The sequence below is a fragment of the Oncorhynchus keta genome, chromosome 9, assembly GCF_023373465.1.
Source record: "Oncorhynchus keta strain PuntledgeMale-10-30-2019 chromosome 9, Oket_V2, whole genome shotgun sequence".
Lineage (NCBI taxonomy): Eukaryota > Metazoa > Chordata > Actinopteri > Salmoniformes > Salmonidae > Oncorhynchus > Oncorhynchus keta.
This window is the reverse complement of record NC_068429.1, coordinates 40819150-40844861: the sequence shown is the minus strand read 5'-3', so window position 1 is coordinate 40844861 and position 25712 is coordinate 40819150. Positions and strand designations below refer to the sequence as shown.

Here is a 25712-nt window from a genome sequence, read left to right as displayed (position 1 = left end):
GGATGAGAGCAGAGGAGAGAGAGTTAGCTTTAGCAGTGCGGAGCGCCTCCGTGATGCAGAGAAGAGCAGTCTCAGTTGAATGACTAGTCTTGAAACCTGACTGATTTGGATCAAGAAAGTCATTCTGAGAGAGATAGCGGTAGAGCTGGCCAAGGACGGCACGTTCAAGAGTTTTGGAGAGAAAAGAAAGAAGGGATACTGGTCTGTAGTTGTTGACATCGGAGGGATCGAGTGTAGGTTTTTTCAGAAGGGGTGCAACTCTCGCTCTCTTGAAGACGGAAGGGACGTAGCCAGCGGTCAGGGATGAGTTGATGAGCGAGGTGAGGTAAGGGAGAAGGTCTCCGGAAATGGTCTGGAGAAGAGAGGAGGGGATAGGGTCAAGCGGGCAGGTTGTTGGGCGGGCGGCCGGCCGTCACAAGACGCGAGATTTCATCTGGAGAGAGAGGGGAGAAAGAGGTCAGAGCACAGGGTAGGGCAGTGTGAGCAGAACCAGCGGTGTCGTTTGACTTAGCAAACGAGGATCGGATGTCGTCGACCTTCTTTTCAAAATGGTTGACGAAGTCATCTGCAGAGAGGGAGGAGGGGGGGAGGGGGAGGAGGATTCAGGAGGGAGGAGAAGGTGGCAAAGAGCTTCCTAGGGTTAGAGGCAGATGCTTGGAATTTAGAGTGGTAGAAAGTGGCTTTAGCAGCAGAGACAGAGGAGGAAAATGTAGAGAGGAGGGGAAAGGATGCCAGGTCCGCAGGGAGGCGAGTTTTCCTCCATTTCCGCTCTTCGAGAAGTGACACAATTTCCCTAGTTATAAGAAAGTAATGTTAGCAGGCAATATTAACTAAATATGCAGGTTTAAAAATATATACTTGTATTGATTTTAAAGAAAGGCATTGATGTTTGTAGTTTGGTACACATTGGTGCAACGACAATGCTTTTTTCGCGAACGCGCTTGTTAAATCACCCATTTGGCGAAGTAGGCTGTGATTCAATGATAAATTAACAGGCACCGCATCGATTATATGCAACGCAGGACAAGCTAGATAAACTAGTAATATCATCAACCATATGTAGTTAACTAGTGATTATGTTAAGATTTTTTATTTTTTTTAATAAGAAGTTTAATGCTAGCTAGCAACTTACCTTGGCTCCTTGCTGCACTCGTGTAACAGGTGGTCAGCCTGCCACGCAGTTTCCTCGTGGAGTGCAACCAGAAGGTTGCAAGATCGAATCCCTGAGCTGACACGGTAAAAATCTGTCGTTCTGCCCCTGAACAAGGCAGTTAACCCACCTTTCCTAGGCAGTCATTGAAAATAAGAATGTGTTCTTAACTGACTTGCCTAGTTAAATAAAGGTAAAACCTTTTATTATTATTTTTAATCGGCCACAATCGGTGTCCAAAAATGCAGATTAGCGATTATGAAAATTAATCGGCCATTCCGATTAATCGGTCGACCTCTAGTGTTGAGCTGGGGTTGTTTTTGTCGGGGCTCCTCCATTGTGTGTTACTCATTGGTGTGTGTGTGTGTGTACCATGCGGACTGTGTGTATGTGTGTGTTCTCCAGGTGAGGTCTGCCTCTACAGTTACCTCCTGGAGTAACCAAACTCCCACAGCTCTCCCCAGTGTCCCTCCTCCTCATCTAGGCCCTGCCACCACAGAGCCCCAGGTACACACACACACACTACCCCTGACGATGGCTGTGACCACACACACACACACACACACACACACACACACACGTGTACCACACCAGCAACTGTGCTTCAGCTTTTTGGGCTTATGTTCAATATTCCTCAATCTTGACTAACTCTGAAATCTAATTGTAGCAGCTAAATAAACACACAGACCACTACCTAACAGATGTTGCGAACTATTTCCCCTGCTTTCTTTGCAAGTCACTACATGCTGTAGTTAGTACCAGTGGCTCGCTTTCCTAACTCTTTTCCCTGAATGTTTTTATGTCTTTTTTTTTAATCGCTTTTGATCTTTCTTTGGGATTTAAACCAATGAATTGATTTTCCAATGGTCTCGTTACTAAGTTTTATTTTATTTTATCGCTTTTGATCTTTCTTTGGGATTTAAACCAATGAATTGATTTTCCAATGGTCTCGTTACTGTTTTTTTGGGGGGGGGGGGGCCTGCTGTGGTTCTACTATGGGTCAATACGTTGCTACTCTCTTCTGTTGCAAGCGCTGCTCTTGCTATTGTGGTACGACGTAGACCTGGCATGTATACCAAGCACAGGGTCACAGCCATGTACCCCCTGACCTCTCACCTCAGGGCCACTGAACCCCCCGCCCCCCCAATAACTGCATGACCCTAGTCTGTCTCTCTACCTGACCCTTTCCCCACACACACAGCTCCAACCCCTGTTGTCGTACGTCAGACAGCGTGACGGCTTTCTGCGCCGCTCCTTGCAACACGCGTCATGACTCCCGTCTGTTGGAAGACAAGTCTCCACCCCGTTCCCATGGTCCCCACACCAGCTGGTCACTTACTGCGGATGCTGTAGTAATGCATGACACCCTGTTCATACCCCAACCCACCCTGGATCCATGTGTGGTTTGTCATGCACGTCCGTGTGGAGCACCTGATCCAAACGTTGTTTCTTAACTCTGGTCCTGGAGACCCAAAGGGCTTTGTGTTTTTGCCCAAGTACTACACAGTTAATTCAAATGATCAGCCCATCGTCAAGCTTTAATGATTTTTAAATTAGGTGTATATTGCAAAAACAATGGAGTGCATCCCTTTGTGTCCCCAGGACCGGATTTAAGAGGCGCTGCTCTAAAACATGTCTCTTTCTCCGGTCCGTGTCCCGTTTCTCTTGTTTCTGATTCACTCACTGCTCTTGTGTTACACTATTTTGTGCATCTATCTAGTTGTCTTGAATATAACTGCTCAGTGTTTCTCGATTTTCTTTGAAATATTACTTACAATATGAGTGAAATATTTTTCCCCTGACTAATTATGTTAAAATGCAGCTTTTCTGTGTTGGAAGGTGTGGGCATATATCGGTCACAAAACAATATGCTAGTAGACTGCTGATTGGCCAGTTCATCCCCCTTGGGGAGATGACATGTTCTATGAGGAAATGGCAAGCATTTCTGGAACGTCGTGGTTATGATCCTGGCTGCTTCCCAAATGGAAGCTTATTCCTTATATAATGCACTTTATAGGCCATGGAATAAGGCTCTGTTAAAGAATAGTGCAATATATAGGGATTAGGCTGCCATTTGGAAGGCAGCCATTGAGTCTGTGATGTCATCTTTTGTGTCTGTCCTGTCGATCATTGCAGGTTCAGCCGACACCCCCCATGTATGGGATGCCTCCCTCTGGGTCAGCTGCTCCCCCAGCCTCCTCGTCTGCTGCATACCCCCCCATGTACTCACATCAGTACCAGCGTAAGTGTCTCGAACATCACTACCACTTCCAGGTTATAGGTACTCTTCTTCATGTATAGGAGGAAAATGGCAGCCTGAACACCTAGAAGTGTGTGTGTGTGTCTGCCGCCACCAACCGGTTTGGAGGATACACTGCGTAGCATCAAGAGCTAATCGATGGCTTCGCACATACAGATGGGAAAGGGGGATACCTAGTCAGTTGTACACCTGAAATGTGTCTTCCGCATTTAACCCAACCCCTCTGATTCAGGTACAGGTGCTAGCCTTGGGTATTCTACATACAGATAGTCTGACTTCGATGCCCCGTTTTTCTAAATTTAAACCAAGCATTTTCTGGGGGAGAATGTTTGCCTAGTGTTCTCTCTTTCGAAAGTTCTTTGGTAATTAGCTCGGCCTTGAGCCTTCTATGGCCATGTTTTCTAATTGAGAATGAGAATGTTTGGCTGTTAACTCTCTCGCTCTCTGCATGATGTCCTGTTCTGAATAACAAATCTTTCATGCCTGATAGTCTATCCATAAACGTCTACATACTTTTGAATGAAGTTCTAACAAAGTTGAAGCATTTTTCTGTAATGTTACCAGATTGTAATTATTAAGAGGAAATGCTTCCGTTTCACATTTCCTGAACTGCTAAGAATTAGAATGCATGTTACTACTCCTAAAGGACCCCAGAGAGCACTGTTCCAGTTAGTCTTTAACGTAACTACGTGACTAATGCATGCTGTTCTCTTTCCTGTGAACCCCCAGCCTACCCTCCGGCCAGCCAGTACAACCATGGCACTGGTGGCCCAGCTATCTATTCACCTCTCCAGTACTCTGCTCCTCCTCCTCCCTCCTTCTCTTCCTCCTCACCCCAAGCCCCAGCCCCAGGCTTCATGCCCCAATACACCCAACAACCCCTCTACCCACCTCCTTCCATGGGCCAGCCTGTGTCCTCCGCTCCTCCTTTCTCTCCTCCTCCGCTGTCATCTGGAGCGTCTTTCCAACACGGGGGACCGGGTTCGCCTGCCTCGTACATACCGCCACTCCCACCAACCGGATCCTCAGGTACACAGCCTGATCCGGGCCTCTGGGAGAACAGGTGTGACTGGATCTGTTCGAAGGATCCACATTACAATACCCCTCAGAAAGAAGCAGTGTATCGGACCTGTATTCTAAAGTGGTATGCTAGTGTGGGTATTGGAACATAGCCATAGTTCTGTTTGAATGGCCGGGCCAAATGTGGACAGGGAATGTCAAGTGTAGGGTCAGAGACGCGCATAGGAAGCTAATGGCGGATATTAAACTGGTCTGAATGGAGTAAGTCACCGAAAGCAGCTGTTTAGACGGTGTCCAACTGTAAGGGCATAGCGGAGCCAGGAGTGTGTGTGTGTGTGCTAGCTATCTGCTTAGTGAGCACAGTGCGGCCTTCAGATTTGTCTACGGCTGCTGCTGTTCCATGCCTCTTTCTCGCACCTCTCTCTCTCTCCCTGGGTGGGGAAAAAGCGGAGGTAACAATTCTCAACTTAGACACTGTTACTCCTCTGAAATATGGCAGTTCCTTATTAACAGGGTCACATTCGAATTGTGCGAGGGGTGTTAATGTTGTTAGCATTAGCGCATTGTTAAATGAAATGGGACTTTATTAGTTGTAAACATTTACAGGTACAGTAACACTCGCTAACGAGTATGCTATTAGTTCCCTAGCTATCAACTCCATTAGCATCTCTCACATCAGCTCTGTTGGCTCGGTGAACTGTTCTAGAGTGTATTTTTTTTTTTTCGTCCACAGAGGGATATAATCCAGACACTACCTGTTTCATGGAAGGTGAATTGAAAGACCGCTCTGCTACCTTATGCAATTACTGCCTGTAAATGACCGGCCTGACCAGATCATACCAATCAATTTAATCAAAAGCGCTCGCCAATATCCCCGATCAACAATGTGATGCGTTGCTGCTTCTGTTGCGCTGCCAATTCTGTTTTCTGGTGAATGTTCAATCAAGGAATCTGCAGCAATTTTTTTTTAAACCAGCAAATTTTTAACGGGCGCTATCACATAATCAACTTTTTCATAGACCTGAAGTACCAAGGACATAATCTTCATCGTTGCTGTTGATAGAAAGGTAAACATGGATATGAGTGTCAGTTGGTTGACCCAGATGTGTGGTGCTCTGGGCAGGAGCGTAAAACGGGAATGATTGGGTTGGTAAGTTAGTCAGATTGGTCTGATTCGGAGCTTTGCTTGGCTATCTAGGGCAGGCAATATCCTGATGAAAATGACAGGCAGGGGCGGGGGGGGGGGATCATGGTGATTATATTTAGGGGTCAGCCCAGGCTACGCTGCACTCAAATACCAATACATTTAGCCTGAAAGAGCTGTTTTTGGTAATTTGCTCAAATGGCAAGAAAATTATCCAACCGTGGCAGGTCGCCTAGCGGTTAAGAGCGTTGGGCCAGGAACCGAAAGTTTGCTGGTTCGAATCACCAGGCCGAATAGGTGAAAAATATATTGATGTGCCCTAATTGCCCCTGTAAGTACCTCTGGATAAGATGGTCTGCTAAATGACAAAAAGAAAACATTCTTTGCTCATTGTCTTGCTGATGCAGTATGAAATATGTAGTGTTGTGCTGTGAGTAGCCTAGGTGCCAGTCGAACTGTGGTTGTTTCTTACCCAACTAGCGTTAGCAAGGCTAGCTAACAATGTAGCACGTGTGAGTGCAGGGACCGTGGCAGCCAGACTAGTGAAGAGACAGGTGTGTGTGTGATGGGTTTCTCTCTGCTTGTCAACAGGCCCACAGAATGGCTGGAACGACCCGCCTACCCTGAGCAGAGTGCCAAAGAAGAAGAAGGTGAGTCCTATCACACAATCAATTACACTTATACATTGTCATGCTGTGGTCACTGAACCTTGCTCTATAGGTCTCCAGGACACAGGAGCTGTTGATTTTTTTTTTTTTAAATGGTCCATTTAAATAACATCAAATTGATCAGAAATAGTGTAGACATTGTTAATGTTGTAAATTACTATTGTAGCTGGAAATGTCTGATTTAAAAAATATATATATTTTAAAATTTCACCTTTATTTAACCAGGTAGGCTAGTTGAGAACAAGTTATCATTTGCAACTGCGACCTGGCCAAGATAAAGCATAGCAGTGTGAACAGACAACACAGAGTTACACATGGAGTAAACAATTAACAAGTCAATAACACAGTAGAAAAAAAGGGGAGTCTATATACATTGTGTGCAAAAGGCATGCAAATAATTACAATTTTTCAGATTAACACTGTAGTGATAAATGATCAGATGGTCATGTACAGGTAGAGCTATTGGTGTGCAAAAGAGCAGAAAAGTAAATAAATAAAAACAGTATGGGGATGAGGTCGGTCAATTGGGTGGGCTATTTACCGATAGACTATGTACAGCTGCAGCGATCGGTTAGCTGCTCAGATAGCAGATGTTTGAAGTTGGTGAGGGAGATAAAAGTCTCCAACTTCAGCGATTTTTGCAATTCGTTCCAGTCACAGGCAGCAGAGAACTGGAACGAAAGGCGGCCAAATGAGGTGTTTGCTTTAGGGATGATCAGTGAGATACACCGACTCTTGATTTGATTTTCGATTGGAGATGTTTGATATGAGTCTGGAAGGAGAGTTTACAGTCTAGCCAGACACCTAGGTACTTATAGATGTCCACATATTCAAGGTCGGAACCATCCAGGGTGGTGATGCTGGTCAGGCGTGCGGGTGCAGGCAGCGAACGGTTGAAAAGCATGCATTTGGTTTTACTAGCGTTTAAGAGCAGTTGGAGGCCACGGAAGGAGTGTTGTATGGCATTGAAGCTCGTTTGGAGGTTAGATAGCACAGTGTCCAAGGACTGGCCGGAAGTATATAGAATGGTGTCGTCTGCGTAGAGGTGGATCGGGGAATCGCCCGCAGCAAGAGCAACATCATTGATGTATACACTGCTCAAAAAAAATAAAGGGAACACTAAAATAACACATCCTAAAATCACTCAAATTTATCAACCCATGGAGGTCTGGACTTGGAGTGACACTCAAAATTAAAGAGGAAAACCACGCTACAGGCTGATCCAACTTTAATGTAATGTCCTTAAAACAAGTCAAACGGAGGCTCAGTAGTGTGTGTGGCCTCCACGTGCCTGTATGACCTCCCTACAACGCCTGGGCATGCTCCTGATGAGGTGGCGGATGGTCTCCTGAGGGATCTCCTCCCAGACCTGGACTAAAGCATCCGCCAACTCCTGGACAGTCTGTGGTGCAACGTGGCGTTGGTGGATGGAGCGAGACATGATGTCCCAGATGTGCTCAATTGGATTCAGGTCTGGGGAACATGCGGTCCATAGCATCAATGCCTTCCTCTTGCAGGAACTGCTGACACACTCCAGCCACATGAGGTCTAGCATTGTCTTGCATTAGGAGGAACCCAGGGCCAACCGCACAAGCATATGGTCTCACAAGGGGTCTGAGGATCTCATCTCGGTACCTAATGGCAGTCAGGCTACCTCTGGTGAGCACATGGAGGGTTGTGCGGACCCCCCAAAGAAATGCCACCCCACACCATGACTGACCCACCGCCAAACCGGTCATGCTGGAGGATGTTGCAGGCAGCAAAACGTTCTCCACGGCGTCTCCAGACTCTGTCACGCCTGTCACATGTGCTCAGTGTGAACCTGCTTTCATCTGTGAAGAGCACAGGGCGCCAGTGGCGAATTTGCCAATGTTGGTGTTCTCTGACAAATGCCAAACGTCCTGCACGGTGTTGGGCTGTAAGCACAACCCCCACCTGTGGACGTCGGGCCCTCATACCACCCTCATGGAGTCTGTTTCTGACCGTTTGAACAGACACATGCACATTTGTGGCCTGCTGGAGGTCATTTTGCAGGGCTCTGGCAGTGCTCCTCCTGCTCCTCCTTGCACATAGGCAGAGGTAGTGCTGGGTTGTTGCCCTCCTACGGCCTCCTCCACGTCTCCTGATGTACTGGCCTGTCCCCTGGTAGCGCCGCCATGCTTTGGACACTACGCTGACAGACACAGCAAACCTTCTTGCCACAGCTCGCATTGATAATCCATCCTGGATGAGCTGCACTACCTGAGCCACTTGTGTGGGTTGTAGACTCCGTCTCATGCTACCACTGGAGTGAAAGCACTGCCAGCATTCAAAAGTGACCAAAACATCAGCCAGGTGGCATAGGAACTGAGAAGTGGTCTGTTGTCACCACCTGCAGAACCACTCCTTTATTGGGGGTGTCTTGCTAATTGCCTATAATTTCCACCTGTTGTCTAACAGCATGTGAAATGTATTGTCAATCAGTTTTGCTTCCTAAGTGGACAGTTTGATTTCACAGAAGTGTGATTGACTTGGAGTTACATTGTGTTGTTTAAGTGATCCCTTAATTTTTTTGAGCAGTGTATATTATTATAATTTTAATGGAATATCTACATAAGCGTACATATGCCCATTATCAGCAACCATCAATCCAGTGTTCCAATGGCACGTTGTGTTAACTAATCCAAGTTTATCATTTTAAAAGGCTAATTGATCATTAGAAAACCCTTTTGCAATTATATTTGCACAACTGTTCTGATTAAAGAAGCAATAAAACTGGCCTTCTCTAGACTTGAGTATCTGGAGCATCAGCATTTGTGGGTTCGATTACAGGCTCAAAATGGTCAGAAACAAAGAACGTTCTTCTGAAACTCGTCAGTCTATTCTTGTTCTAAGAAATTAAGGCTATTCCATGGGAGAAATTGCCAAGAAACTGAAGATCCCAGAGTCGCCTCCTCACTGTTGACGTTGAGACTGGTGTTTTGCGGGTACTATTTAATGAAGCTGCCAGTTGAGGACTTGTGAGGTGTCTGTTTCTCAAACTAGACACTCTAATGTACTTGTCCTCTTGCTCAGTTGTGCACTGGGGTCTCCCACCTCTTTCTATTCTGGTTAGTGCCAGTTTGCGCTGTTCTGTGAAGGGAGTAGTACACACCACCGCAGAAAGCACTTAGCTCGGCTGCATTTTGGAGCTGCCTTACTGAAGAAAACAAAGAGACTGTTTGTATGCATCTTCATTAATTCAATGATGCATTTTTATTTACATGGTCTGAACTGATGTGACTCGTATTAATGCCAAAATAACATGAAAAAGTAAATACTTTTTTGCCCCACTGTATATAAAACTATTTAGTCAGCCACCAATTGTGCAAGTTCTCCCACTTAAAAAGATGAGGCCTGTCATTTTCATCATAGGTACACTTCAACTATGACAGACAAAATTAGAGAGAAAAAATCCAGAAATCAAATTGTAGGATTTTTAATTAATTTATTTGCAAATTATGGTGGAAAATAAGTATTTGGTCAATAACAAAAGTTTATCTCAATACTTTGTTATATACCCTTTGTTGGCAATGACAGAGGTAAAAAGTCTTCAAGGTTTTCACACACTGTTGCTGGTATTTTGGCCCATTCCTCCATGCAGATCTCCTCTAGAGCAGTGATGTTTTGGGGCTGTTGCTGGGCAACACGGACTTTCAACTCCCTCCAAAGATTTTCAAGGCCACTCCAGGACCTTGAAATGCTTCTTACGAAGCGACTCCTTCATTGCCCAGGTGGTGTGTTTGGGATCATTGTCATGCTGAAAGACCCAGCCACGTTTCATCTTCAATGCCCTTGCTGATGGAAGGAGGTTTTCACTCAAAATCTCACGATACATGGCCCCATTCATTCTTTCCTTTACACGGATCAGTCGTCCTGGTCCCTTTGCAGAAAACAGCCCCAAAGCATGATGTTTCCACCCCCATGCTTCACAGTATGTATGGTGTTCTTTGGATGCAACTCAGCATTCTTTGTCCTCCAAACACGATGATTTGAGTTTTTACCAAAAAGTTATATTTTGGTTTCATCTGACCATATGACATTCTCCCAATCTTCTTCTGGATCATCCAAATGCTCTCTAGCAAACTTCAGACGGGCCTGGACATGTACTGGCTTAAGCAGGGGGACACGTCTGGCACTGCAAGATTTGAGTCCCTGGCGGCGTAGTGTGTTACTGATGGTAGGCTTTGTTACTTTGGTCCCAGCTCTCTGCAGGTGATTTACTAGGTCCCCCCGTGTGGTTCTGGGTTTTTTGCTCACCGTTCTTGTGATCATTTTGACCCAACAGGGTGAGATCTTACGTGGAGCCCCAGATCGAGGGAGATTATCAGTGGTCTTGTATGTCTTCCATTTCCTAATAATTGCTCCCACAGTTGATTTCTTCAAACCAAGCTGCTTGCCTATTGCAGATTCAGTATTCCCAGCCTGGTGCATGCCTACAATTTTGTTTCTGGTGTCCTTTGACAGCTCTTTGGTCTTGGCCATAGTGGAGTTTGGAGTGTGACTGTTTGAGGTTGTGGACAGGTGTCTTTTATACTGATAACAAGTTCAAACAGGTGCCATTAATACAGGTAACGAGTGGAGGACAGAGGAGCCTCTTAAAGAAGAAGTTACAGGTCTGTGAAAGCCAGAAATCTTTCTTGTTTCTAGGTGACCAAATACTTATTTTCCACCATCATTTGCAAATAAATTCATTAAAAATCCTACAAGGTGATTTTTCGATTTTTTTTTCCCCTCATTTTTGTCTGTTATAGTTGAAGTGTACCTAGGATGAAAATTACAGGCCTCATCTTAAGTGGGAGAACTTGCACAATTGTTGGCTGACTAAATACTTTTTTGCCCCACTGTATATTTTTATTACAGCCTGTAATCAAACCCACAAAAAAATTAAATGTGGGGCTCAAACAGGTGGGGCTCTGCCTTATCTTGGCAAAGGAGAAATTCCTCTCGAACACGGATGTAAACAAACATGTGCACAAAATATGAGAAGCGTTTTGTGCGTATGGAACATTTCTGCTATCTTTTGATTTCAGCTCATGAAACACAGGACCAAAACTTTACATGTTGTTTATATTTGAGTTCAGTGTACATTACACTCTTTCCACTGTTGCAGGTTCCAGAGAACTACACGCCTCCTTCCCCCATCATGGCCCCCATCTTTTCTCCCCTCGGTGCTGGGGACCCCCAGCAGCCCCCCTACATGCCTCCAGGCCAGGCCCAGAACCAGGCCCCTTACCAGGGCATGCAGCAGCAGATGGCCCCCCCACCCATGAACCCTGGTATGCTCAAGACGCGTGGAGGAAGTGTGGAGGGAGCGCCCGGAGCCCCGACTGGAGATACCATACAGGTGCTGGTCTAGTCCTAAAATACATTTGGTGTATTCCTCATTGAAATTATGAGAAACATATTTCTAGTGGATTACATTACTGGTAGTGCAATATGGCCTCAAAGCTCTTAACGTGGTACAATTTGCAACTTAGAAAGCTCCACAACAATTCCTAAGAGTTAGTCTAAAACCCATGTGCTGTGGTTCTGTTAACCTTCCAGCCGCTACAGTCCATCCCTGCTGAGAAGATAACCATGAAGCCCATCCCCGATGAGCACCTGGTCCTGAAAAACACCTTTGAGGGCCTCATCCACAAGTGCTTGGCTGCTGCCACCGATCCTGTGAGTGCGGCGTGTCTATCGAGTCAGATTAGCTCTGGAGTTCATAATTCGTCACGTACAACTACTTTTCCTTAAGTTATATCATTAGTGTAAAATTGTTCACACGTCCTCTTCAAACACTCCCTCAGCTTATGGCTGTTGATATGCGTGTCTCATCATATTTCTCTCTCCCCACAGCAAACCAAGAGGAAGCTGGATGACGCCAACAAACGCCTTGTGGCCCTCTACGACAAGCTACGAGAGCAGACTGTGAGTTGGAACAATTCTACGCTGTTACAATTCAAAAATTCTGTGTTAATGTTGCGCTTATACCACACCTCTCGATTTCTCTTTCTCACGCTTTCTCTCTCTCGTTTCTGTTTCCTTCTAGCTCTCCCCAGCCATCCTAGGGGGCCTGCACAACATGGTGCAGTGCATCGAGTCTCGATCCTACGTGGAGAGCCTCAACATCCACACACACATAGTGAGCAGCAGCAACTTCAGTGAGACGTCTGCCTTCATGCCTGTACTCAAGGTGGTGTTGACCCAAGCCAACAAACTGGGGGTCTGAGCAGGAGAGACCCCCACTCCTCAGAGTCTGAGGTGAGATGGAGAAGGATTGGTCAGAGATGTCATAAGAGGCCAGGAAGTAGACGTAGGGAGCCAGGTGTTTTAATCAGTGGGAATTCCATGTGGCTCCCAGTGCAGATATTACACTTCCTGTAGAATCATGAGGATTTTATGACATAACTGTCCGATCAACTTCTTCATCCCATTCCGGACTCGAGACCCCTCCCCCTTCTCTTTTACAACTCAAACACAAGCCATGCCACCAGTATCACTACAGTATAGTAAACACATGCGGGACCTAGGACCAAGATGTATTGATATTGCCAGTCTTATCGTTGTCACTGGGATAATGTGTTAAAAAGCCAAACAACCCAGTTTTGAGGATCATATTTAGTTTTCTTGTTCATTTTTAGTGTAATCATGATTTTCAGACAGAGCAGAGTGCAATGGGGGTTGCTCCCCTTTTAACCAGAGACTGTACTTTAAAATACAGAAGGAATCCATGCTAAGATAATATGCCAGGGATCATCATCAGACTGTTTTAATTGGGTATTATTGTCAGGTTTAATAACGAGGGAACTAGCTTTTTATAATGGTCCGTCATGCCATGAATTTCACGCGACAGCGTCCATTTTCTTTCCCTCAGTTCTTGTCTTCAGTATGATTTAGGCTTTTGATTAAACAGTCTATTTGTCTCTTCATCCTGGTAAGATCAGAAATACACTTATGTTGCAAATGGGAATTTTTTTTAAATTGACAACATGCAATATTTTCAATAAATAGTATTTATTTAAAACCTGCTGCTTCATTGTTTTAATATCAGTTGCTTTCAGATGTTACTAATTAATGTTTGTCATAAACCGGTTGGATGTCATGTTTTAATAGACTAATTGTCTTTCCGTTTACAAATACTGGCAAATGAGTTGGTACTGGACATTTAACTAATCTGATACTGGATGCAGTGTCTGAATGCAATGTGAGTGTGTTGGAACGGAGAATTAAACGTATGTGTCTGGACTGTCTCTAGCTCCATCTTCAGCCTTGACCTTGGACTGTCTCTAGCTCCATCTTCAGCCTTGACCTTGGAGTTTTTAGTATCTGGAATTTGTAATGTTATGTATTTACAAAATAGAGCCACTATTAGCTTTTATAACAATCTCTGCCTGCACTCCCTCATATGTACTAGGCCTAATATGTATGTACATTAGATTTAACTATGTAACTTGTAAAAATAATAATAAATGCTTTCACAAATCATGTGCAGTCTATTTTTCCTCATCTCTCCAATATTCTATCATGATACATTAGGCTACTGTAAGGTATCGAGCTGTAAGAGATGGACTTTCACTCACATAATATTTTCACACAACACCTACTTTGATCGTCTTGTGGCAAATAATATGCTCTTCTACAGACAGTCCTGTTGCTTGAAAACCTTTCGGTAAAAAGCTAAACTGTACAAGATAAGTTATTTTCCTACATCATCATCCTTGCACTCAGCTGGTCCTGAATCCAAGTGTTCTGACATCAGGACCACCTCAGCTGCGGCACGCTATTGGCTGCGCCACTGCAACTCCCGTGCGCGCCACAGTAGGGCTTTCAACGCTCTCAGCCAGCGCACCTCATCCTCACTGGCATTGAGGTCAGAGCAGAGGAAGGAGAGAGAATCAGTGTGAGAGCTTTTACCTGGAAATGTATGCGTTGTTGCTACATAGTTTGTGACTTTTATACTTTCCATTGGGGTAAATTCGTTTTAGCCTAGTCGGACTGATCGTAGACCATATTCCCACATTGCGCAGTGGAGATGGCGAGTGTTCCGGACGCAGTTGTTCTTCACGATGGGAAGACTGGAGTCAAGGAGCAAATGGGACCTGAGGACTGCAGCGAGATGGCGATGGAAGCTCCGTGTCGGGCTGGAGATGAGAAGGCTGACCGGTGGCGGTCTCTGGGAATCGTATGGAAAAACGTTATCCTCATGGCCTTTCTGCACATCGGGGCGGTGTATTCCATCCTTGTTATCCCCAGAGCGAAGCCCCTTACCTGGGTCTGGTGTAAGTCTTATCTGCCGTGTGGAGGCTACCACTCATAGCGTGCTTGTGCAACTTCTGGAAATTACCATTGCAGTCGGTCGGTGCAAGCAGATGCCACTGAATACGTGATGAGATGCATGTTATATGTAGCCTATCCGAATCCCAAAGTGTATGTTATTTATGTTAACACATTTATAAGTAAACAAAGGAGATGCCAGCACTATAAATAATGATTAGTATTGCGCTTGTGAATTGAATTACTCCTTATTGCTTCTGTGAATTTAATTTGACCTAAAAAAAAAAAAGGCATTGTGTTTTTTTCAGTATTATAGACCAGTGTAACCTGTCTTCTTACTCTGTAACCAACTATTTTAGAGACAGTAATTCCTCTGATTTCATAACCGGAAAGGTATAGTCTTATTAGACGTTTAATTCACGCAAGCTAATATGTAGATATTTTAGAGTACATATTTTTTTTTGCTGTGAGAGCTTTCAGTGAGATAATTGAGATGACAATTGAACATCTTGAACAGATTGTTCCTTCAAAACGTAGTGGGGTCAAGTACGCACCATGTCAGAAACAGCAGGCGTCGTGTTTTATAAGGGTTTCTAAATTAAACCTGTTTAAACGGTTAAGTGAGAAAGTGTATTGATGACCTAAAACATTAATATATGGTAGGTAAAAACCGAAACGAATTAAAAATAATAATTTAAAATCATGTGTTGTCATCTACCACATGACCATGTTATAATTATTAGCTACATCATTTTGAGCTATTAAGATATGAATTGAGGGATAACCATCATCTGTCATTTGTTTATTTTCTTGAAAAACTTTGAAGCTGAACCACATCCAGTCACAGTGTGTCCAGCCCTGTATGGACAGTGTCTGTGCCACTCTGGGTGGGTGTTTACCATGCCCCAGTCAGTCATCACAGTGATCCACTGTTCCTGGAATCAATTCCACAGAGACGTCAGACAGCACAGCTCTCCAAAGTGGAACCCTTTTCATTAGTCTAGTAATTAATCGTTTGAACAAGGGGGGGACACTATTTATAGCTGCACAGCCTCCGGTCTATGAGCCCTCATTATTCAAAAGCACATTTTATTTTGTGAACTGGGTGCCAAACAGGGAGATTTGGATGAGAATAAACTCTCAGCCTGGTATCCACCTGTAACAGTTACTAACCTGCTGCTATCCTGGACCAGGTCTCTCTTGCAAAAGAGATTTAATCTCACTGAGAATAACCCAGATAGATGAATGTCAAATAAAAGAGAGGAATGTGTTTTTTAAAGATGAAACTGTTGTGTGTAACAGGAGGGTATTTATGTTGACTGTCGTCTCTTCTGGTGTGTTGTTGCAGCCTACGTGTGTTTCATCGTCACAGCCCTGGGGGTGACAGCAGGGGCCCATCGGCTGTGGAGCCACCGCTCCTACAGGGCCAAGCTTCCTCTCAGAGTCTTCCTCGCAGCCGCCAACTCCATGGCCTTCCAGGTTAGTTCATGTCCTCCCTCCATCCCTCTCTCTCCCTCCGAACTGTTGACATCCCCTGAAGATGTGTTTTAATTAGTTCAGGTGGGAGTCACTCATTAGAGAACCTTCATAAAGCACAGGGATAAATATACAACTTCAATGTAGTATCGTATTGCTGGTCTTTCTGCCCTTTCAGGCACATAAATGACGTCGGAGTTTTTGAAATACATTTCTAAAACAGGTAAATATTAGTTGTTTAATATCTGTACTTGTACAAATCAAAAGCTATTTCTTCCGAAGTCTCTCTGAGGCTCTGCTGCGTCATGTCAGAATTACCTCTGAGGAAAGGACCAAAACACAACCCAACAGACAAACTGGCAGCTATAAACCTGAGCTGAGTTTCATCCCTCTGGAACGCATGACCCCATTTGATCTGAGTTTCAGCTTAATGAATCTAATTAAGTGGCTGACCGTTGTGCTCTCAGTCTCCTCCCAGGACCTGAAATATATTACACCACTGGTTTCTAAAGCAGGGAAACAATGACTGCTGTGGGAAGTCTCCTGGACAGAAAGAATAGTGGTGTCGTCATGACTACCCAGGTGCACTAAGAGACTTTTCTAGAATAGCAAACTGTAGATTATGTCATGTCTCTCTTCCACAAATAAATCATGAATGTCCACCAGAAACGGAATGTCCTCTTTATGTAAAACTTGCCTGAATGCAGGATTCAAAATGTTCACTTCGCACATTTTCACACATCGTTTTCCTCCTCTCTTCCCCAGAATGATATCTATGAGTGGGCAAGAGACCACCGTGTGCATCACAAGTTCTCAGAGACAGATGCAGACCCCCACAATGCAACGCGAGGCTTTTTCTTCGCTCACATTGGCTGGCTGTTTGTGCGTAAACACCGCGATGTCACCGAGAAGGGAAGAAAGCTGGACGTCACTGATCTCTTGGCTGACCCCGTGGTCCAGTTCCAGAGAAGGTGGGTCCACTGTCCCATTTCACATGGACCCTTAGCCCTAGCTCTAGCCCCGTTTGATTGACCAGAACACGACACCCTAACTCTGCGCTTGTTTTACTGTAAGTTCAATACAGATATCACAAGTTACTCTGAATAAGAGCTAAGATATACTGTCCTCTACTCTTCCCTCTCTACTCTTCTCCTCTCCTCCCTCTACTCTCCTCCTCTCGTCATCCCTCCTCTCCTCTCTTCCCTCTCACCTCCTCTCCCTTTCTACTATTTCATCCCAGGTATTATAAAACCTCAGTCCTGATCATGTGCTTCCTCGTTCCCACTGTGGTTCCCTGGTACTTTTGGGGTGAGACACTGTGGAACTCCTACTTCATGGCATCCATCTTGCGTTACACGGTCTCGCTCAACGTCACCTGGCTGGTGAACAGCGCCGCCCACATGTACGGGAACCGGCCGTACGACCAGAACATCAGCCCCCGCGAGAACCGCTGGGTCACCTTCGGAGCCATCGGTGAGTCTGGCTATGTATGACCTGTTATAACATGTTGTAACTCCTATACAATGTCTTATATAACGTTGCTGTATCTAGGGTCACTCTTCATTACTGCTTTGACTTGTCTGATATCGTGTGATTCAGATGAATGGACTGAAATGACTGGAACTGTATGCAAAATAATGCATATAACATTTATACTTCCACTCCCCACCTATCCCCTATACACATACTCCTAGGTGAGGGTTTCCATAACTTCCACCACACATTCCCCTTTGACTACTCTACCAGTGAGTTCGGCCTGCGCTTCAACCCCACCACCTGTTTTATCGATCTCATGTGCTGGATGGGCCTGGCCAGCAACCGCAAGAAAGCCTCCGTGGAAACAATACAGTCCAGGAAACTGAGGACAGGGGATGGGAGCTACGGAGCGGTCAACAGCACACAAGATAAAGAAGGATGAGTGGTGGTTCTCACTGAACCAAGTCGTGGTTGAGAAGTCCATGGTGAGACGTCAATATATTCTTAGACCGCCACTGCATTACGGTTTCTCATTTGATTGATTGATTTATTTTGGGCTCATTGAGATTTAAAATCTCATTTTCAAGAGCGTCCTGGCCAAGATAGGCAGTGCCAAGTCATTACAAAAATTACAGACAAACAACATGAAAAACTACAAGTAATCTAGTAAAAACCATACAGTTCACAAGAGTATAACAACATTAAAAACTGCAAATTAAAAACATTGACAGGTCAGGGAATCCGTCTCAAGATCATTCATCAGTAACTTAAAAATACCCATCGGGACAAGTTCTTCCAGTTTAAAAGTATTTTGTAAGGCGTTCCAAGACGTTTGCGCAGCGGACATAAAAGCCCTTTTACCAAATTCAGTTCGGACATTTGGAACAGTTAGCAGGATAAAGTCCAGCGAACGAAGAGAGTACCCACCACATTTCTGAACAATAAAAATGCCCAAATAAAAAGGTAGTAAACCCAAAATTGCTTTATAAATAAAAGTATACCAGTGACTGAGCCAACGAGTCACTAGAGAAGGCCAGCCAACCCTGGTATACAAAGTGCAGTGGTGCGTAAGGGTTTTGCAGTTTAAAATAAATCTCAAAGTGCCATGGTAAAGGGTGTCAATTAATATCAAACACTGAGCGGAAGCATTCATATATAAAATATCCCCATAGTCTAGTAAAGGCATGAATGTAGCTGATACTAGCCCCCTGGCTTCAAAAGAAAAACAGGCCTTATTCCTAAAATAAAATCACAATTTCAGCATACCTTTTTTGTAAGATGTTGAATATGCAATTTAAAAGAGAGGCTGTCATCAATTAAAATTCCAAGATATTTATGAGGTTACAACCTCAATCTCCTTGCCCTGATAGGTAGTAATAGGTGAAAGGTTCAGAGGTCTATTTCTTGCTTTAGAAAACACCATTAGTTTAGTTTTGTCAGTATTGAGGATAAGCTTCAATTGACACAAGGTATGTTGAACAGTATAAAAAGCAGTTTGCAAGTTCTGGAAAGCTTTTGTAAGAGACGAGGCACAACAGTAAATAACAGTATCATCAGCATAAAAATGAAGTTGTGCATTTTGGACATTTTTGTCTAAATCATTTATATAAATAGTGAATAAGAGAGGATCAAGTACATAGCCTTGGGGCACACCATTAAAGACAGACAATTTAACAGACATAAGCCCATCAAATTGAGTGCACTGAGTTCTATCAGACATATAGTTGGCAAGCCATGCAACTGCATGCTCTGAAAGACCTACACTCGACAATCTCTGCCTTAGTATAGCATGATCAACTGTACCAAAAGCCTTAGAGAGATCAATAAAAAGTGAGACACAGTGCTGTTTTTTGTCAAGGGCTTAAGTGATATCATTTAAAACCTTAATGGCTGCTGTAATTGTGCTATGCTTCTTCCTGAAGCCAGATTGGTACATTTGATAAAATAGAGTTAGTAAATAAAAACGATTTTAGCTGTTCACTCACAAGGGTTTCAAGTATTTTCACCAGGGGTGACAGCTTTGAGATTGGCCTATAATTATTTAAAAGAGTTGGATCTCCCCCTTTTAAAAGTGGTAGGACAAATGCTGATTTCCAGATTTTCGAAATTTCATTACATACCAGGGTTAGATTGAACAGATATGTAAGTGGTTCAGCTATGAAATCAGCTGCCAGATTTAAAAAGCAGGGATCCAGAAGATCAGGACCTGCAGGCTTTCTCTGATCTAAGGATTTCAGGGCTTTATGTACCACCTTTACTGAGAGTAGCAAAAAGCTAAAGGTTTGACCAGCTCTCACTGGTTCATCCACACAGGGTTGTACAGAGACAGAGAATCACTGAATCAAACAGCCTACCAGATGATAAAAGTGCTCATTCAGTTTTGTCATATACAGCAACAGAGTCCTTCAAAACACATGACGATAATTAATTAACATTACTGTTACCAGACATAGACTTAATAGCCTTCCGAAACTCATGTTTTGTACTTTGGTCTTTTGGATCCCCGAATTGTACATTATGTTCTGACACAAAGGTGTCGTTTTTGACTCACTGGTTAGTTAATCCAAGGTTTATTCTGGAAACCAAGACAACCAGACACCTTTTGAAATCAGAAAATCAAATCCTAGCATTGTTACTTACCTGTTGCATGAGCTTCCACAAGCCAGGCTCTGCAGTACGTTACGATGTGGAGAAGGGTTTCTAGTACAGGGGGACTGGTGGGGAGGCATTATAAAAGATGACCCCTGCATTCAGGATACACATGCTGTTTATTGTCAACGTTTTGATTGTCGTGTCTTGAAAAAGGTCACCGACCGAAACGTGGACGGTAAAATGTCACATGCAGAGGTAATGGTGTATGGGGGTTAACTTTAATATGTTTCGACATGTTTACCAGAACGTGACGTAAGGGAGAGAGGAAAGGTCCCTGGTGTGTTCCCTCTAGCGTGGAAACTCACGTCACCTGTACCAAGTCCCCACCCCCCTTCAATCCTTCATCACATTGGGATGTCCTTAGGCGATGTGAAATAGGGCCACTGGTTGCGGGGAACGTTTATTTTATTCCCTTGCCTTACCATCAATCAGAATGTATCGCCTGTGATGTATAATTTGTCTGTTTCCCTCCACGTTCAGCTTGTCTGCGAGACACAGACAAGTGGAATAAAGAAAAGAGAAGTCTGAGAAGCAGATAGATGAGTGAGGAGGTCAGATAGATGAGTGAGGAGGTCAGATAGATGAGTGAGGAGGTCAGATAGATGACTGAGGAGGTCAGATAGATGACTGAGGAGTCAGATAGATGACTGAGGAGGTCAGACAGATGACTGAGGAGGTCAGATAGATGACTGAGGAGGTCAGATAGATGACTGAGAAGCAGATAGATGACTGAGGAGGTCAGATAGATGACTGAGGAGGTCAGATAGATGACTGAGGAGGTCAGATAGATGACTGAGGAGGTCAGATAGATGACTGAGGAGGTCAGATAGATGACTGAGAAGCAGATAGATGACTGATGAGGTCAGATAGATGACTGAGGAGGTCAGATAGATGACTGAGAAGGTCAGATAGATGACTGAGGAGGTCAGATAGATGACTGAGGAGGTCAGATAGATGACTGAGGAGGTCAGATAGATGACTGAGGAGGTCAGATAGATGACTGAGGAGGTCAGATAGATGACTGAGGACTCAGATAGATGACTGAGGAGTCAGACTGAGTGGATGAGTATTACTGGTCTCTGACTGATTCAGTCTTTAATGATCACAGTTCACGTCTATGCTTTCAGAGAATCTAACAGACCGTGGAAGAAGTGGCGGGTAGATATTCAATATATCAGTCAAAGCAAGGCCGTACTGTAGCTTCCATGGCGACGAATTAGTTGATAAAAAAACGCTCGCAGGAACATTTCAGCGTTATCTACTCACTATGCTGAAAGTTCAGTCTCCACATTTACACAACACCACACCACTACTCTCAGGTATTAAACAGAAGTCTCTCGGTCATGATGTACTTCGTAGTGGGAGCGATTCAGATTTGAATTTAATACAAGACAGAACATGAGAAAAAGATGTGAGGTTACGAGAGCATGTTCCTGAACTTTGATCTATCCCTTTGATGAATTGATTCCACTCTATTATCATGTGTAAGGAGTGATAACATTACCATAGGACTTGTGTTACTGCTCTACTGTACTTTATACTATTGTTGAGAGATGAGCTCGTCTGTTGTATGCCTGTATTTTCCACCCCCAGTGGTGGAATGGCTGTATTTGTTTGTATTCTGTACCTGTCTTGTGTGGGTTTTATACTGTGTCTGTGTATCAATAGCCTATATACTTCTGGTTTAGTTCTAATTGGACACACACATACACACATACAGTTGTGTTTAGCTAACCTTGTGGGGACACACAATTGATTCCCATTCAAAATCCTATTTTCTCTAACCCCTTACTCTAAACTGAACCCTAAATCTAACCCTTACCCTAACCTGAAAACCCAACTCCTAATTCTAACCTTAACCCTAAACCCCTAAAAATGCCTTTTTCCTTATGGGGACTAGCAAAATGTCCCTAGTTGGTCAATTTTTTTCTTAGTTTACTATTCTTGTGAGGACCCCTGGTTAAACTCATACACACACACACATTCTTGTATAACTAACCATGTGGCGACACACAATTCAGCCCCATTCAAAATCATATGTTCCCTAAACCCCTAACTTTACCCTAATCCCAAAACCTAGCCCTAAAACTAAACCTAGCTCCTAACCCTAATTCTAAACTTAACCCTAAACCCCCGAGAAATAGCATTTGACCTTGTGGGGACTAACAAAATATCGCCAGTTGTTCAAATGTCCACTTGTTTACTATTCTTGTGGGGACCAGATAAGTGAACACGTCCAGGTGGTGGAGTTTCCTTTGTAAATGACTGGATCCGGCTGAGAGGATACATATGATTAAACTGACGTGTGGGTATCTGAATGTCTATAGTGTATCATCGTGCCATTATTATAGCTAAGAGAAATGATTTAATACAGATGCTTCATGTGTGTGTTGACTTTGTGCCATGGCGTTGGAGAGTGTTTTTTCAATAATCAACTATCGTATAGGGGAGAGTGTGGTAAGTTGAGCCATTTTTGACATTCAGCATCACTCCATCAAGGGAAATATAGTATTGTTTCTAACAAAGATAGCTACATACACTGAGTATACAAAACATTAAGAACACCTGCTCTTTCCATGACATAGACTGGCCAGGTGTATCCAGGTGAAAACTATGTCACTTGTTAAATCCACCTCAATCAGTGTAAATGAAGGGGAGGAGGAAGCTGAAATAAGTATTTTTAAGCCCTTGAGACATGGATTATGTATGTGTGCCATTCAGAAAAATGTAAGTGCCTTTGAACAGGGTTTAGGTAGGTGCCAGGCGCACTGGTTTGTGTCAAGAACTGTAACACTGCTGGGTTTTTCACACTCAACAGTTCCCCGTGTGTATCAAAAATGGTCCACCACCCAAATGACATCAAGCCAACTTGACACAAGTGTGGGAAGCACTGGAGTCAACATGGGCCAGCATCCCTGTGGAACGTTTTTGACAGCTTGTAGGGGCCATGCCCTAACGAATTGAGACTGTTCTGAGGGCAAAAGTGGGTGTATGGATATTGTGTATCTTTGGAAAAATCTTAATTAATTTTCAACATTAGTTTTCAACGCAAAGCTTGTCCAAAAAAAGTGGTATCTTGACACAACTTACCCTGGGTATGAGGTAAGTTGAGCCGCGGGACAAGATAAATTAAGCCGTCTACAAACTTCTGTACTGAATGAAATATGACCACTACCTTTTCAAAACCATTGTCTTTGAATCATTTTAAGCAGATTTTAACACAGGCTTAACACTTAACGAAGACTTTGGACTTTAAAAAACAACACTTTTAACATAGGCCAAGCCCTGTTGTTACCTCATATCCCAGTGATAATGTCTTGCGTTACGCCTGGGGAAAAAAAACATTTCAATTGGCTCAACTTACCCCATAGCCATGAGCTCAACTTACTCCAAGGCAAACCTTTTCATGCTGGTTTAGAACCTCATATTGAAGCTTATAGAGAGCCTAACTGATGTATAGACCAATCTTTAAATGATCTACTTTGCTTTAGATACAAGCATAATTAAACCTCTAACACAATTGACCTAATGAAAATGTGTTTTTTGGACCAAACTTGCTCGCCACTTTTTCCATTTGGTTACTTCCTTCAGACTTCATGAAACGATGACCTCTTCCTAGAACATTGGGTCCAATGATATATTTTGTGTATGGTTTTTGAGAACTTTAACGCAAATCTCCCCCGTTTTTATGTTTATTGTCTGGAAAAGCAACTGATGTCCCTGAAGTCCTCTGAGGATGGAGGAACGTTTGTGTGCATTTTCTTTTTCATTTCAAGTACAGAAGATCTATTATGGTTTTACTCTATAGCCCAACATGCCAACATAACACGATTCCATTATAATAGCATAGTATGCATTAGCATAATTGAATACAGCAAAAACCCACATACTTGGGAGATGCACCACAGCAGAGCAGCTCCAAGTGGCCTGCTCTCACGTCACACAGGCTCTAGTGTAGGATAGTACAGCTTGCGTGCTGAAAACAAGAGGTGTACTGCTATTACTCTTTCTTACGGAGCATGGAAAAGATGGAAAAGATGTGACACGGGGTTGACAGGTCAATACTTGTGACATGGGATTGACAGGTCAATCATCAAGTTTGCGGACGACACAACAGTGGTAGGCTTGATTACCAACAACGACGAGACGGCCTACAGGGAGGAGGTGAGGGCCCTCGGAGTGTGGTGTCAGGAAAATAACCTCACACTCAACAAAACTAAGGAGATGATTGTGGACTTCAGGAAACAGCAGAGGGAGCACCCCCCTATCCACATCGATGGGACAGTAGTGGAGAGGGTAGTAAGTTTTAAGTTCCTCGGCGTACACATCACGGACAAACTGAATTGGTCCACCCACACAGACAGCGTCGTGAAGAAGGCGCAGCAGCGCCTCTTCAACCTCAGGAGGCTGAAGAAATTTGGCTTGTCACCAAAAGCACACAAACTTCTACAGATGCACAATCGAGAGCATCCTGTCGGGCTGTATCACCGCCTGGTACGGCAACTGCTCCGCCCACGACCGTAAGGCTCTCCAGAGGGTAGTGAGGTCTGCACAACGCATCACCGGGGGCAAACTATCTGCCCTCCAGGACACCACTAACATTGAGTGGCTGCTGCCAACACACTGACTCAACTCCAACCACTTTAATAATGGGAATGGATGGAAATTGATGTAAAATATATCACTAGCCACTTTAAACAATGCTACTTAATATGTTTACATACCCTACATTACTCATCTCATATGTATATGTATATACTGTACCCTATATCATCTACTGCATCTTTATGTAATACATGTATCACTAGCCACTTTAAACTATACCACTTTGTTTACATACCCTACATTACTCATCTCATATGTATATATTGTACTCGATACCATCTACTGTATCTTGCCTAATCTGTTCTGTACCATCACTCATTCAAATATCTCTATGTACATATTCTTTATCCCTTTACACTTTTGTGTATAAGGTAGTAGTTTAGGAATTGTTAGGTTAGATTACTCGTTGGTTATTACTGCATTGTCGGAACTAGAAGCACAAGCATTTCGCTACCCTCGCATTAACATCTGCTAACCATGTGTATGTGACATATAAATAATATTTTATTTGAATACATTGCATTCAATTGGAAAAGATGTGTCACAGGGTTGACATGTCAATACATTGCATTCAATGGGAAAAGATGTGTCACAGGGTTGACATGTCAATACATTGCATTCAGTGGGAGTTGTGAGTCAATCTAAACTAATGTGAACAATATCCTCTTCAGAATTCATTCTAAGAAGGCTCTTAACTTCTAGAACTGCAAGACCATTGTGTCCATTGGAGGTCAAAAATGCTATTGGGTTGATTGACTTCAAATTTCATATGCCAGGTCATGACGGTCCCCTAGTCACAAATATGTCAAATTTGAAAAGATTAAACCGCTTCAAGTCTTTACGTTAAGAATTGACTGTCCTACAGAGGATAGAAGACAGTGTTTTTGTGAAACTTCAGGGAGAGTTTAAGTGTCGTGGAAATTTCCTCTATTTACCAAATCATGGGAGCAAACCACACACACACGTCAGAGTTAGTTTTAA

General features: G+C 43.6%; 2 protein-coding genes across 35 annotated transcripts in view; both read left to right on the top strand.

Annotated features, from left to right (window-relative positions):
- sec31a (SEC31 homolog A, COPII coat complex component) overlaps positions 1-13733 on the top strand; it is a 28175-nt gene extending 14442 nt beyond the window's left edge. For 3 of the 8 annotated variants that reach the window (XM_052525866.1, XM_052525873.1, XM_052525872.1), the window contains 9 exons: positions 1556-1657; positions 3287-3392; positions 4140-4439; positions 5164-5204; positions 6165-6224; positions 11374-11607; positions 11808-11927; positions 12105-12176; positions 12298-13733. In XM_052525866.1, the coding sequence (XP_052381826.1) occupies positions 1556-1657; positions 3287-3392; positions 4140-4439; positions 5164-5204; positions 6165-6224; positions 11374-11607; positions 11808-11927; positions 12105-12176; positions 12298-12477 (1215 nt within the window). In that variant the 3' untranslated portion in view covers positions 12478-13733. The remainder of the gene's footprint in view (positions 1-1555; positions 1658-3286; positions 3393-4139; positions 4440-5163; positions 5205-6164; positions 6225-11373; positions 11608-11807; positions 11928-12104; positions 12177-12297) is intronic. The other 5 variants (XM_052525867.1, XM_052525869.1, XM_052525868.1 and 2 more) reach the window with 5 other exon arrangements.
- Positions 13734-14093: 360 nt separating this feature from the next.
- Positions 14094-22525, top strand: LOC118387839 (stearoyl-CoA desaturase 5-like). Of its 27 annotated transcripts, XM_052525880.1 has the most exons (8): positions 14094-14527; positions 15871-16001; positions 16764-16969; positions 17239-17471; positions 17693-20698; positions 20803-20823; positions 20864-20947; positions 20988-22525. In XM_052525880.1, exons 1-5 carry the CDS (start codon positions 14281-14283, stop codon positions 17914-17916), a joined length of 1041 nt encoding a protein of 346 aa, XP_052381840.1. In that variant the 5' UTR covers positions 14094-14280; the 3' UTR covers positions 17917-20698; positions 20803-20823; positions 20864-20947; positions 20988-22525. The 27 variants fall into 27 exon arrangements, with proteins under 27 accessions (XP_052381840.1, XP_052381852.1, XP_052381858.1 ...); XM_052525892.1 differs by lacking the exon at positions 20803-20823 and having other exon boundaries at positions 20906-20947; positions 21030-22525; XM_052525898.1 differs by lacking the exon at positions 20803-20823 and having other exon boundaries at positions 20885-20947; positions 21051-22525.
- Positions 22526-25712: the final 3187 nt, after the last annotated feature.

Bases quoted from the DNA above. Each gene is read 5' to 3' on its own strand.
- LOC118387839 (XM_052525892.1), top strand. From the start codon at position 14,281: ATGGCGAGTGTTCCGGACGCAGTTGTTCTTCACGATGGGAAGACTGGA. The intron at 14,528-15,870 runs GTAAGTCTTATC...GTGTTGTTGCAG, and splicing joins GCCCCTTACCTGGGTCTGGT to CCTACGTGTGTTTCATCGTC. The intron at 17,472-17,692 runs GTGAGTCTGGCT...ACATACTCCTAG, and splicing joins GGTCACCTTCGGAGCCATCG to GTGAGGGTTTCCATAACTTC.